We start from the raw sequence: 15450 nt of genomic DNA on the forward strand, positions 1-15450 counted from the left end.
AACAAGCTCGTCAGCAATGATCCGTCCGCGGAGTGATGCTGTCCGCATTAGTGGAGGAGTGGGCAACGACAAGTTACCGGCTTAACTGAGGTTAAGCGAATGCACCCATTATGCGCACCATTTGCAAAGGCCCCCATGCGGTGCGCAATTCACATTCGCTCGCCACAACCATCCAGCGCTTTGCGTAGATCGGATCTGTATAGGCGCGTAGGAACAGTTGCCGTCAGAGAGTACATTTCTCACGCACTGTACGACGACAGGTAACGCAACAGCTCGTATATCGACCTTTAGCCATTATTATATCGAGCGACTGATCGGCCGACGATCCGATCGATTGAACTGCATCTTTCCACGGTGAACACTGGCCTGACTGCTGCAGTTCGCTAAACGAGCCACGCAGCACCACGGGGCGTTAATGGATCATACGCACGAGATAGAGTGGTTAATCTGATTTTCGTTCGGTATGTTTAATAAATTTAGACAACAACGTCGATTACGATTATGGACTGCTGCAAACAGCGGCCAACACACACTTCCTCCGGGGGGCACATAAAACTTACCATTATTTGCAAGCACCACACCACCGAAGCGACGCGCGTTAATTGCTAAGCATTTTTAATTTAAAAACACAAAAATTATCCTCCACGACCCTGGACCGGCACAGGGGTGCACAGGGAGCATGATATACCAGAGCGGATACTCATTAATTAAACGTTGTTTAAACTGCAATTACGTGATATCGAAACATTACCCAGGTGATACATGGAGAGTTGCATTAGACACAACCGTACGTTGCATAGTACAACGTATATTATACCAAGGTTTATGTTAGATGTAAAGTACATTTATCCTTTGATAAAAGACACATTTTAAGGTGTTTCTAACGAAGCTAATGTAGCGATATGTATGTCTAGAAAAGCAGACAAGAAAATTGAGATATTTTTTTTTTCTTCATCAATCTTCAAATCTCTTCAAGTGAAGTCTTAGAATTTAGGATGTATTCAATAATATCTATTATACAATTTTTTACTCAGCAGCACAGCCAAACTGTTCTAGAAGTACGAATATGTTTATACATCTTTTTAACTCATAAGGAATAGCATGGAAAAAAACTTAACTTTGTTCGTATTTCGAAGCTTTTTAAAGTGTATCTATAAGCAGATATAGCTCTGTTTTTTAAAATTTCATGCGATGGTAGCTGTACTAGTGCTGGAATTTGGAAGCAAAGGTAACAGAAAATGTGTAAAACTGTAAATTATGTTTTCTCCTACAGTTATTATCGTCCCAAAAACTCCATACAGCACAAATGGCACAACCAAAATCTCAGTAGAAGCTCTCGCTGTCGCCACGTTTGATGCCATCATCGCTAAAACATAGGCACGTGCTCTTGATACCTTTGGCAATGGCGTTTAAGGAATTCTCATAGTTATGCTGACTGTCCAATGGATGCTTGATGGAATGAGTGAAAGGCAACACTGCCCGTGGATATGAAACGTTACACCTGTCGCCGTTTGTGCAGCTGGGCCACAAATAGCACCAGCACGCCTCGATCACAAATCGATCGATAACAGCTAGGTGGTGATTTTAAGGAACGATGGTTTGCGGCTATTCGTATTTCTTTGAAACAACGCCACTACGACATTTCGCATCTGTCACGACAAACACACACCTTACTGCCTCGAACCATCCATTTAGCTCCGTTTCTCGCCCTCTTTATGAGGTTAAACACATGCGTCCGAAAGGGTAAATCTAAACGCTGCGCTGCGAATGGCTATGCTTCTTAGGTGAGTAATTTACTCGAAACTAGGTTACACATTCCATCGAAACATAGCGAAACACACGAAACAAATAAAAAAGGAAGAAAAAAAAACATTTGTGTTAAACCCGTTCGTTGCATTGCAAAACCATTTCATCTTAGTTCAACACATTTGACCCTATCTGTAGCCGATCACTACTACGAATGTACGTGGGTGCGTGCATGCTGTCAATGGTTGAAAGTGATTTTACGAAACCGAACATTCGTCAGGGATGAAAGCCGATTTGAAATAAGCAAAAACAACCCACTAATGCATCATGTGTCGTCGATAAACACTACCAAAACAATATGGACCAATGCATCTTTGACAATATAGAAAAAGCGTGCTAGATTTTTTCTGTAGTTGTAATGGAACATCGAACATCAAACATCTGTGTCTGACAGTTGATTTTAGTAAGTTACCCAGAAGCAACCTGACCGCACAAGAGATAAACAGAAATATCGGTAAAGAGCTACCATCATAACTGCCAACATATTTGATATATCTAAAGCCTGCAGATGTGAATAATTTATAGCCACAAAAAAGATTAACAACTCGTATGTAAGCTCTCAATTTCGCACATATTATACACCTCAAACCAGACTAGAGTATGCTAAAAATTTTATGTAAATGTATACAGTCCCTTAACTGCATCGGATGAATACAATCAAATCTCTTTACATTTCACATACACAATTTTATACAGTAACACCCCAAAGTTATCCAGCACATTTAACTGCGCCTTTAGGCGTAGAAAGAATATAAAATAAAAAATCTTATCTTCAGGAGACTCACCGAGCTACATATGTACCTTCTAGCAGAAAAACGTTCGTACGTTCTCTGTGGCATAAAATTTTATGTACTGAATTAATTTCACAAAAATTTTGTGCGTTTTATGCTACTAAATTACGGCCCAATCTATAGGGCACACGCTTTCAATGACTGTAAAGCTATTACCTGCATAGGCTGTAAAGTTTTTGAATAAAAAAAAACACACACACACTCACACGAAGAAAAAGAACGCAAAAGATAATCATTGATCTGCTTCACATTTCGCTCAACTGTCGCTACCATTCTTTCAATCATTTCGAGCTTTGGTGCCACCAAGCATAACGACAAAATTATACACCCAAAACATAGCTAAAGCTGTAGCAAGAAACGAAATTATTATCATTCTCTGTCCCTGGTTGAATACTGATTCACACAACCACGGGAACCCTAAACAAAACAGGAAAGAGAAGTCACGCATCAGGACGAATTTGATTTTCTTGATTGTTCCAGAAGAGAAAGCGAATGAGGGCATTTTCGCATCCTCGTCCAAACCACGGAAGAACAGATTCTTCTAAGAAATGAAAGTAGTCCAGCAAAACCAGCTGGTCTATTAGCCAGTATTTGTTCTCACTTTGCTGCACTTGTCCCATCATGCTACCGAGGTTTATTTCATTTTTTTTTTTGTTGTTGCTTTTGTTCCCCTTGGGAAACTTTGCATTTCACAGCAAAGTGTCCTTGACGAGGGCTGCCATAAAAAAGTCGCCAGGCGGCATTTCAATTTTATGACTATCATTCGGTTGCTTTAGCTTCGCTAATAGCCCACGAAATCTATTAAGTCATTAGGGACGCTTTTGGTTGCTGCAGGGAATGAACGAGGGTTACTTTACGTGCTGCGCAGGATAGCGCATTTTGTGACGAGCAAACATTTATCCAGAGTTTCCTTTTCGCTAAGATGGAGAAGCAAGGAAATGTAAACGTTCCAATCATGGAAACAAATAATATCAAAGGAATTACTAAAACCTATACCGTAACATTAGTGGTTAAACTTTAATCTGTTCCACTGTAATTTGGCAATTGTCTGTGACTGAATACCACGAATATGTTGTTGCCGACTGAGGGTAATCTGGAGTTCCAATTAAGACAAATAGCATTACTGAAACTTTTTGTATTAGTAGCACACATTTTGTGAATATATATTTCAAGCAAGAGATTGATAAAAATATAAACTACTCACCATGCTTAAAAGTAGCCATCAAATGCTCTGCATCCGTGGCATGGTGACAGTCGTATAATGATTTTCCAAGCAAATCTGATGGTTGGTAACCAAGCAGGGAGAGCATCCTGTGAAAAAAATAGAGCGGAAAAAGGTGTCTTATTGTTAATAAACACAATTATCGCTCGAGTCCTCCATTCAGACACTCACATTTCATCGACGTAGCTAAACTTCATGCTCAGTGTATGTTGCGTGAGAAACGTGCTCGATCCAAGCGGTACCTCGATGTTTGCCGGATGCGGAAGAGGACGGGCGATAGCTACCAGCTGACGCTGGCCCTCCTTATCTTTGCACGCAATATGACCGGTTATGTGAAGCACCTTGTACGAAGCGCTTTTGATATTGACACTGCGACCGCGGCTAGTCAGTGTGCACTTCAGCCGCAGGAAGAAATCACGATTTTCCATGGGTCGACAATCGCTGTTTGCTACCCCATTCAACAGCTCCGACGGCGAGTGGTGACGCCCGTTCAGTGCTTCTCGCAACTCATCATGGTCGCACTGATGGCTGTAATCCCAGATTGGTTGACCCATGATATCGATCTACGGAATGAAGTTAATGAAATATGAAGGCACAATTATTTACGTTCGTCCTCTTTCGGTAACACTTTCCATTGCTTACCTGAGAAATGCCAAGGTATTCGCTGACATTTTCCGAAATGTACGTTACGTCGCCATCGGCCGAAAGAATCATCAAAAACCCGTCCAACGTCTGGAGAGCTATTGCTTCGGGTTCCAGACCAAGCGATTTCAGGCTCAACTTACTTTCATTGAAGTTAAACTCATCCGTAGAATCCATTGAAACGTCATTATCTTCCTTGACTTTGACTGTATCCCCCGACAGGATATCTGGAACTTTAGCGCACGAACCCAATCAATCTCGTTTGATTAAATATTTATTTCAGTTAATGCGTAAGCTGTGACGCTACTTTGTACCTATGCTATTATTCCGGTAGAACGGTCTGGGTACTTTATATTTATAACGTATGACTAAGTATGAATAAAATTAACCCAATTTAAAAAAGATAAATTCGCCAATATTTATATGCAAAAAGGGGAATATTTCTACAAAAAATATTTGAATGTTTCATTGCAACAGTCTAACCCAACAGTGATTCGAAATCATGCATCGAAATAGCGAAGACACACACCTTATGTCTAGAATGAGCGCCACCTATCGGCAACGCTTGCGAAGCTTGAGCTTACGCTTTAAGCTTTTCTATACGCGTTTGCTCGTGGGTTTAAAATGTGGTGAACACGCTTGAATTTCAAATGTTCAACATTTTATGTTTTTATTTAAATTAACGCAAAGGAAAATATTTATGCGACGGCCTGATGGTGCAGACTACAGCGGTGCCAGTCCTCACATGGCAGGACCGGGAATCAATACCCATCCGAACCGTAAGGATTCATTGTTCAATTAAGTGGTATCAATAAGTCTTGTAAACCGTTAGATGTCCGTTTTTACATATCTTATTTAGAATTCTCAACAGTAGCGTTACAACTTACAACAGTAATCTTTTTTTAGGTTAATACTTACACAGCTCCAGCATAGTGCGCGCCTTCAAGTATGCGATTGATAAACGCATAACGGATGCCTTATCCAAATGCTCAACCTCTTCCGGGCGCATCGGGAGCAAACTGGCCAAATCTTGAAATATCTCCGTCTCACGTGAGCGTCGACAGCGTGCCGCATCACGCGATTTTTCCTTACGTTTTTCATTGTTCCTAGAAGAAAAAAAAACAAAAAAGAGATTTAATTGAAAATATCCATTTAATTTAATCCAATCTAATCCAATTAATTTACAGTAGGAACAGTGCAGGATTTTTTTTTCTAAAATTCAACCAATTGCTGAACGATTGCCGTTCGAATAGCTGTTATCAACAGTGTGATTGCCTTTAATCATCATTACTTCCGATCAATCATAATCAAAGGCTAAAAACTGCCAAACAACGATCTAAAACATGACAGCAATCTGCCAAACCGTTGAAACAGTGTGATCGCCCATTCAAGGATGATGAATTTATGAATTCCGTAACGAAATCTGGTTTAGCTAAGCTGGTTTTAAAAAGTAAATCGCATCAGAAGTCGAGGTGTTATTACATGGATAACCATTCGCAACAAATATAACCAACGTTCCACGAAAATGTGAAAACAATCTGCCGTTGATAATCCTAATCTGCTGGGAATGGTGGTAGCTTCTAGGAGCGGCATTGCAATAGAAGATTTTTCGAATCAGTCAGTGTGATACATTTAGTGATATCGGCACCTTTATTATTACGTCCCGATGATGTCTTGATAATGTGTACCGCTTTTGGCTGGACATCGTTTTGCTCTGCTGTGGGCGAATCACGTTTCCTTATCGAGCAAACTTCTTAGCTTCGCGACTTACGTCAGATAACGAGATCGAATCGAATCATTTCACAGGTTTTACCACAAAAAAATGGGAGGTTAATAAACTTTGATGCAGTTATTAAAATTACTCATACAGACATGAGCATATGCAACATAATGCTGATAAGTTGCAAAATCAGTGGAGGAGTTACTGGAGGAAAGAAAGCTGCCTTTTATCGTAAAATTAAAAGCGATATTTCCTCTATTCACATGAAAATTTGTATTACATCGTTTAAGTGTTTCGACATGAAAACAAAGAAATTTATTTCTGACGCTTACAAATTCCGTCCCAACCGATGTGTCTTAGCTTAATCGGTAATTATCAGACACGCGTAATAGCACGTAGAGATTAACCTGCCTCATATAGATACAGTTTATTGGGGATGAGGATGATGATGGTCAATAATCTATCGTAAATACATAAAAATCAAACTTTTATTGACAACTGGACACAGAAGGTAACAGAGTTTTCTGCTGCAAATCCCAATGTTTTTTCAACATTACCCTTTAGCAAATGTACATAGTACTAGTGCGAAGTATTGTATTTGAGACAACAACACATAAACAGTCGATTGCTCGACGTTTTAAGTCATTAACCTTGAAGACCTATCGAAAAATGGGCGAAGATGCATCTAAAAGATCCCCCAAAAATGTTGTTGTCTGTGCCATTGCACCATGTGACGAGCGATAAAAGAAGAGCTGCTTATTGCGAAATACAGTATATAAGGGCCTGGATTCAATATACAATGCTTTAAAAGTGTGGAAAATCCCAAAATTCGACTTGAACAAACACGATCCAATATTTATTTTATTTAAAAATGTTCATCCCACATTACAATTTTATGTACAAATAATTGATTTGTAACCTGCGTGTGTATAACATTACTGTAGAAGGTAGTATAAAAAAATATGATTACATGAACCGAAGACAAAGACTGATTGTAATAAATCTACCTATATTTGATTGGTGGCCTAGGTTGCAACTGTAATATTTATTTAGAGAATATTTGGATTCTATAAAATAAATAGCAACAATTAAATTTTGAGAGCTTATTCACGATCTTATCATAAAAAAAAGCTAATTTCATTGTTTTTTGCACAAATTGTTACCCAACCTTACTTAAAGCATAGAATCTTATTTTCTGATGCAAAACAAACGTACACCTGTTTGATATTTCGAATTCAATTAATATTTCCGAGTGCAGTTTCATCTCTACCGTTAAACAGGAGGAAGGCGTAATCCACGGTACAGTGTTCTCCAATCCAGTCCAGCGCTGGCACAAGTTTGTCTGCGTGGGCATTGGGTTTGGGGTGTTTGGAAAGTTCATTCAGGTTGAGAGTAGTCAAGTTGCTCTTGCTGCTGCGGGATGGAACTTGTCGATAATTCGATCATCATCATTGGATTGTACGCTGAACAGATCGAACTTGGAATGTCACTACTGGACTGCACTGGAAAACACCGTACGCTGGCGAATCCATGTTTGTGCTGTTAAAAAAAATTATGCTTGTTTTGTTACAGTCTAGAGCCGCTAATCGTGAGGTCAACAAAACACTAGCCACAACCAAAATAGCCAAATTGAAAGCACTCAGGCCTCATCAATAGAATCAATAGAATAGCCGCACGAAAGCCGGCGGATCAGCACCGTTAATCTAGTTGATAAAAAAAATCCTTACATGCGGGTGTTGACAATACGGCGCAAGCCGTCTTGTTGAAGAATATGACCGTTAATTTAAGATGTGCCTGAAGATAGGCAAGTTGCCATACATATTGCGGGATAAGTCAGGTGGGTATCGAGTGTTGGGGCTTATGCATCGCCACTCCAACACGACAATATGTAAACTATATCCGACCGTTGAGCAAATAAAGAAAGATAGATTTTGATCAAGCAGCAGAAGTGAGAACTTATTTCAACCTTCCTAAACTACTTAGCTTGAGAAACGGTTGGAAGTCCCTGGCGGGTAGCGGCACTCCGACACTCTCTCTCATTCGATAGTTTTAAGTATAACCGCTTGTACTAAAAGCAACGTATTACGTGGGCTGCTACATAAGTTTCTGGCCTAGGCCACAAGAAGTATTACCATATGCAATCTGATATTTTTATTTGAAAGTTTAACATTTTGCAACATAATCACGCTCACAACGTTTTGACGTACGAACATCATTTGTGATATTTACACTAACTTGAACAAATGAGTTTTGCTAAAGACATGGAATTGACCCGTGAACATTTTCGTGCGAACATTTTTCACAACTTTCGACGTGGACTATCAAGACAAGACTGCTTTGAAGAGCTCAAATCTTTGTATGGTGATGATGCACCATATTACAGCACTGATAAAAACTGGGGTAATGAATTTAATCGTGGCCGACGCTCGCTCGATGACCATTTTCAAGAAGGTCGTCCAAAAACGGCCGTTCCGATTCCGTTGAAGATTTAATTGCACTAGATCGTCAAGTGACATACTGCGAGATAGAGGCATTTTTGGACATTTCTTTCACCAGCATAAACACAATTTTGCACAACCACCTGACCGTAAACAAAATTGTTTTCTTTGGATCCCGCACATGTTGACAATCGCAAAAAAGGCTGGTGCAAAAAAATGTTGAAAAAATACGATCATGATGCTTCAAAAGATGTTGATAAGATCGTCACACGTCGATCTATGCGTATGAGTCCGAAACAAAACATTCGACCCTGTGGGTCCAACGAAAGTTATCCATGGAAGAAGCACTTCGTAGCAAATGGTCGCCTGTTTCTTCGGCTAAACTGGTTATGAAGCGACTGTTCCACTTGAAGAACGGAGGACGATCAATTATGAAAGGTACACCACAATTTGTCTGCCAGAAGTTTTCGATAAAATTCGAAAAACGAACAACAGAAGACGGATCATTCTTCACCATGACATTGCGAACTCTCACACATCGGCTCATACCTTCGCTCATTTGACCGGTCAAAACGTCGAATTGATGGGCCATCCGTCCTAGAGCCCTGACGTGGCACCCAATGACTTCTTCTTCTAAATTCGAGCACATGAAGAAAAATATGCGTGGTCGACGATTTTTGTAATCAGAAGATGCAGTTGACGCGTTCAAAAACCACATTTTGGAGGAATCTTAATCAGAGTGGAAAAAGGGTTTCGACAATTGGTTTGAGCGCATGCAAAAGTGTATGAATCATGCTGGAGAACATTTTGAAAAAAAAAACAATTTTTGATGATAAATAATTGCATTTTAATTAATAGGCCACAAACATAAATAGCAGTTTACGTATTATCAGTATCATTATTTATCGTATCACCAGCGAAAGAGTTTTCCCAAGCGCTTAAACGAATGTATGATCGTCCCGGTTATACCGGTTACCGGTTATTTCACGTGTTATTTTGGTCTTGAAATGCTGCGAAATGTTTGTTTTGCTCTCTGGTTACCATGTGAAAAATTGTAAAGAAGCAGCAAAAAGTACCTGTGACAGAAAAGACATCCAAAGTGTCGTCATCGGGAAAGGGATAATGATGTCGATAATGATGTAATACAGGCATGTGACAGTAGAAAGATGACTGTCCGCTTCTCAACTCCTAAACATATTTTTGTTCACATGATCGTTTGCAATATTCGGGATGCCATTTGTTTTCTCTATTTTCTGCGAATGAGTAATTTTCAATTCCATTATTGCATTTTTATGCATTTCACACTTTTTGTTCTTTCTGTAATCATGTGGGTAGGAACATAAAGGGAATACATTCAACATAAACGCTTGACCGAGAGTGTTCCTATGCTATTAACGGTATAGAATGTTCTAAATTAGGTTGTATTTGCACAGCCACGCTGCTCGCTACATCTGAGAAGGGCTAATGGTAGCAGTTCGGTGTCGCTTCAACAAATCGTTTCAGCATCCACCATCACGCGCAAGTGCAAACAGTGCTAGACAGGAGATAGTGGCGTTACTTTGCGCACCGTGCTTCGTCGGGAACAGCCAGGGCCAGTTAATGGTAGGCGAGAAGCCGAAAACAACACCACGTTCGTCTCGCCATGGTGTGACCATAAAGTGGCACATTAACCGGAGCATGAGTAATATTCCTTCTACTTGCTACCGAGGTCCCATGAGACTAAACTGCGTTTAAACAGCACCGCAATCATCGTTCGACAGCGTGTTGTGATGTGCTATACTGTTTATAACTACACAACTACAAAAAGTAGCTGTAGATGAGTGATACGCTGAAGGACTTTGAACTGTAGGGTAAAATTATTTGAATATTACATTATTTTTTCTCGCCTTCTTTTGTGTGTGACTCTTTCAAATGTGACTATCTGTCAAATGTGATAATTAAACATGTTTTTGAGCGCTTTTGTGGTAGAGGCGTCAGCAGCGCCAAACTTCACTCAACAGGTCCGAGGAGCAAATCCCATCCGGCCCGTTCCGAGGTATCAATAAGTTTAGTAAGCCCTTTGATAGCCGCGTAACCTATTATTAGGTCGTTAAGCCATGCAGAAGAAGAATTAGAAATGTAAATTGCATAAAGAAATAATATAAGGTAAAATAACTTTCATCAAAAATACAAGAGACTTCAACTAACAGTATCAGCTTCTGACTACAATCAAAATCAGTTTGGTCCATCAGCCCAAAACCATCGTGCGCTGAAAACCACATACATCTCTTATATACCAGCTAATCTGCTAGGGGACCAATCGGAACGGGCCTCCACCAATATTGGTATAACCATGTAATATGGTTATCAACAAAAATAACTCAAGCTCGAATGGTTTAGCTATCGGACGTCAGCTGTATAACACATAATACCACCAAAGGTTCACCTACAAACGCCTGTACATGGTTTTGGGAGGACACTATCGGGTCCAGATAATCCCAACCAACGCCGCAAAACGCAACAATCCGATTGGTCGATATTGTGACTTTGTGAACCATAAACGAACCAGACATTTTCTCCCAATTGGCGTAAAGATGTAATCCACGAGCTACTTACATGAAGTCTTCCATATCGACCATATTCACGAAGGGACACGGTTCCTGACCGTAGTATCCGTAGCAGTACGCGTAGTTCCATGGCGGCGGACCCTGACACGGTGCATAATTTGCTGCTACGTACGGTTGCTCAAGAAACGACGCTGTACCTGAGCCGGACATCAAATTCTGCGACACGACTTCTGACGATTTACCCAATTCGGTACCGTACGAGGACTGTTGGTGCGATGGCGGTGGAAGTGCCTGACAAAAGGGCTGATAAGCACCACCGGCATGATGGTGGTTGCTGGAAGGAACATGAGGTGGCTGATGGTGCTGCTGCTGCTGCTGGTAATCGTTGTTGCTACCCATTACCGTTGGCGCCATCATTTGGGTTTGGTTATATAACATGCCCACTGGCGCTTGGTGCTGTAGAGGTCCCAACCCTTGAATCGCATTTTGGTAGGGTAACACTGGGCATGCATTACTGCTTGTAACTGCACCGTCAAAACCACCGGGAAAATCTCCTCGTATCGGTCCAGCAACAGAACTTCCTCCTCCAGGATAACACGACGTTCCATCAAAACCCGTGGGTTTGAGTTTATCCGTGTAATCCGTTGGTCCCATTGCCGGAGGACCATAAAATGACATATTTTCACCTCCATAATATCCACCACCACCGTCGTAAACATTGCCAGTTCCACTACCAGCTCCATCGTTAGGATACCAGTTCATTTGCATTGTCCATCTACACGCTAAAGCGCCAACCTTATACGAATCTTCACAAGAACTCTTTCACCAACAGTTGTACAAAGTCAAGAGCCTTCAAAAAAAATTGTTCAAACTTCACTCAAAGCTTCCTATTCACTTCAACACGTGGAGCACACACTTCACACCTAGACGACCAACTGTACAGGCGAGTAAAACCTGCAAATTTAACCGACTCCGACTGACGACACCGAGCGCTGAAGACTGTCTAATCGTAATCCGATTGGCAATGCTAGTAATTTATAATGTTACATTATCTCGTGTACGTTAACGATAGATTCCCGATAAATAAAAAAAAAAACCTGAACCACGATTACCACAGGCCCTACCGTGTGTCTTCGGGGGGACCCTTCGTTATCGAAACGGCGAGCGGATCTCGTACGCTCGGAACTGCCAGCGACCAAATAGTCAACGAACTCGCGAGCCATTCGGTTACGAGGTGTCTGTATTACTACTGCTGGACAAAACATTGCTCTCAGAGGAAATACCAGTAGGTGGTTACGAAAGTTTTGTGGCTCATGTCTGATAACATACTACAAATTGGCAAACGAGGCTTGTATGTGAGACTTTCAGAGGAAACAACAAAAAAAAAAAACGATTAGCGAAAAAAGACTCGCCCTTGGTCGCTGTACTGATTTGAGCGCGAAATACTGCTGCCCTGGTGCTCTGGAACTACTGAAGAAGTGCTGCTGTCTATGGATGGTTTACAGCTTTACAAGGCAAACGAGACAGATGATAAGATGATAAGCGCATGTGATAAAGATAATTTTTGCATCCTATTACAGTGGTACAAAGGTACAGTTTAAACGCTAGAATTGGTCAAAATATGTAGCACTCAGGAATTGTAATTGCATTGGTTAGATTTGAACATGGAAATGTAAATGCTGTAAAGAGTGTTTTGATTAATAAAAATGTGCGCTATTGATCTCCCCAAAGGCCCCATTTTGAATGAAAAAAGAATAAATATTATCCCACAACAGCTGTGTATGGCCCGCTGGCAGAGCATGGGGGATGAGGACGAACTTTCTGCACTCCATCTCACCGCAGGTTTCTCTGCGTCCCTGGTTTCACGGGCTCCCGGTAGATCGTGCGGTTATTCGCATAATGTCGATATTTATGTCGAACCATAATGCGATGAATGCACATCTTCAACGTATAGGTAGCGCCGATTCCAAGGTTTGTAGCTGTAGCAACGGATACCACGACATTAACGACATCCTCTGGACATGTGTGGAGTTCGATGCGGCTAGACCCGGACTCTTAGCAGCCGTTTCGGGGATCAGGAAGATCCCCGGCGGTACCGATACGCGATTACCTGGGACAGAAGGACTACGAATTTGCGCGGATTCTGTTTGACTTCGCCAAGAGATGGGATTCGTCCTTTGATCTCTTCCCCTCTCCCTTCCCGTAGATTTTACGCACTATCGTCCTATTAGCGGATGGCAGTTTGTTATGTTTATTTGTTTTTCGTGTGTTACACGTTCGCAACGGTGGCGTCGACAAGCGCCAGACGCTATTTCGGCCACAGAATCGATAAAAATTGGTTTAGGAGATCTAAAGTCGTAACTGGCGACCTTGTCGTTGGCGAAATGTCTGAGTTCGACTCTGTAGTAACCTTACAAGGTTATTGTGGATGTGAGCTCCTTTCGTTTTGCAGGCGTCAGGATCGCACACAAGTGTCTTAATGAATAGTGTCTTATTAACTAACAGAGTGATAGCCTAAAGAGACGAACTGAACAATGTTGGACGTATAAGTAGACGCTCACGGAACGCAGATTGAGACATACCAAATTCATACATGTTGAAGTTTACATTCATTGCGTTCACTGTGTCCGATTGACCAAAAGTAGTCCTGAAGCGAGCAGCCCGGATTATGTCTCGCTGCCTTAGAATCCTAGAGGGCGCAAAAAAGTTGATGGAGCTAAGGAGAGCTGCAGCATCTATTTCATTGCCGATCAAACCTGCTACGAACATACACTGAGCTGTCGAACGACGAACTGTCTGTGGTTGGAGTCCCAAGAGAAGACATCGAGTGGGATAGTCTGGGAGTCGATCATAGGGTCTCCATGGGAGGAGTCTAATGGCAAATCGCGTAGCTTTTCGTTGTATTGTTTCTATGCGCTGGCTCCAAATGTGTGCTGCGGGGCACCAAACAACACTTGCGTACTCTAAGTCTGATCGGACTAGGAAACAGAAGAGCGATTTAATAGTAGTAGGGTCGCGAAACTCCTTTGTCATACGAAATACAATGCCTAGCATCTGATTACCACGGTTAATTAGATGTGTCATGTGAGGTCTAAAGCTGAGTTGCTTGTCAAGATGAAACCCTAAGTCTCTAACACATTCAGGACGTTGAAGTAAACTATTGTCAATGTTGTTATCAAATAGGATAATAGTGTTGCATCTCGAAAAGGACATTACTTGACATTTATCGACGGACAATGACAATGCATTTCTACGGCCCCATAAACTAAAAACATCAATCGCATCTTGTTCGGACTCGTGCGTTCTGCCGATAGTAGGGCCGCCAACCACAAACATCTAAATGCTGGCAAGGACATGGAGTGGCGAACATCACAAAGTATCCGCAACAAAGGGTTTTTTTTGGGCACGATGCTTCAAAGATGCGCTAACCTCTTAGCAGTCATAGAGAGGAAACATCAGAACCATAGAGCAACAACATCCACAGCCGAGCTCACCCGGAATAAGATGCACTTGAATTATTTGATTGAAGCTAATTTGCGCCAACTGGAAGTCAAACTCACTAATTTAACGAAAGGATCTAAATCATTATTTAAGGACGAAAGCTGGTTGGCAAAGCAAAACTCACAACACGGAGGTCCAGGCCCTTTATCTCGGTTGTACTGTGCTGCCAATGCGCCCAGCTTGCTACCAGACAGGGAAGGAAGAATTCTAGTCAAAGATAAACAGCCGCTACACATATCTCAAGTAGTATCTCAAGGCTGACAACGGTTTTTAGGATACATTCATCGTGAGATTAAATTATTTAAAATTTCTTTAAAACATTTGAATTATTTTAATTTTAAGCTACACATTGTTTTTATATTAATATCAAGAACAAGTTATAATGCAAAATTTTTGCTGAGGTTCTTCTGCTCTCGTTAAATTTGTGTTGGTTTAACCTTCCGTTTGTTGTTTTCTACTGCGAATAGTAGTAATTGACTCAATTAAAATTAATAGCATAGGGTGCTAGCAGTTTGCAGAAACGTTGATTTTCACAGACACATCAATCTGCTCGTGAATGGACGCATCTTGGCACCACACACGCAAACACACACATTCTCCGGCCCGGTTTATCTCCCCGTCCAAGCTGCAGCAAACATTGAATTGTTCTCTGCAATGTTTTGCTTCCGAAACAGCATTCCGTGGTTGTGTAGTTGCGTTCGTGGACGCTTGAAACAATCTATCTCGCTTTTCCCTGTCTGTGTTCCGCGCTTCACATAATTTACGTACATATAGGAGATGTATG

General features: G+C 41.2%; 1 protein-coding gene across 3 annotated transcripts in view; it reads right to left on the minus strand.

The window, feature by feature from the left end:
- Positions 1–15450, minus strand: part of LOC126558309 (protein similar) — a 116267-nt gene that overhangs the window by 95558 nt on the left and 5259 nt on the right. For 2 of the 3 annotated variants that reach the window (XM_050214304.1, XM_050214302.1), the window contains exons 2-5: positions 5380–5567; positions 4462–4694; positions 3991–4382; positions 3802–3908 (exon numbers count right to left, since the gene is read on the minus strand). In XM_050214304.1, coding sequence (XP_050070261.1) covers positions 3802–3908; positions 3991–4382; positions 4462–4694; positions 5380–5567 — 920 coding nt within the window. Of the gene's footprint in view, positions 1–3801; positions 3909–3990; positions 4383–4461; positions 4695–5379; positions 5568–11214; positions 11934–15450 lie in introns of those variants that run through there. The other variant, XM_050214303.1, reaches the window with a different exon arrangement.

Source organism: Anopheles maculipalpis, chromosome 2RL, assembly GCF_943734695.1.
Source record: "Anopheles maculipalpis chromosome 2RL, idAnoMacuDA_375_x, whole genome shotgun sequence".
In the NCBI taxonomy this organism is placed as follows: domain Eukaryota; kingdom Metazoa; phylum Arthropoda; class Insecta; order Diptera; family Culicidae; genus Anopheles; species Anopheles maculipalpis.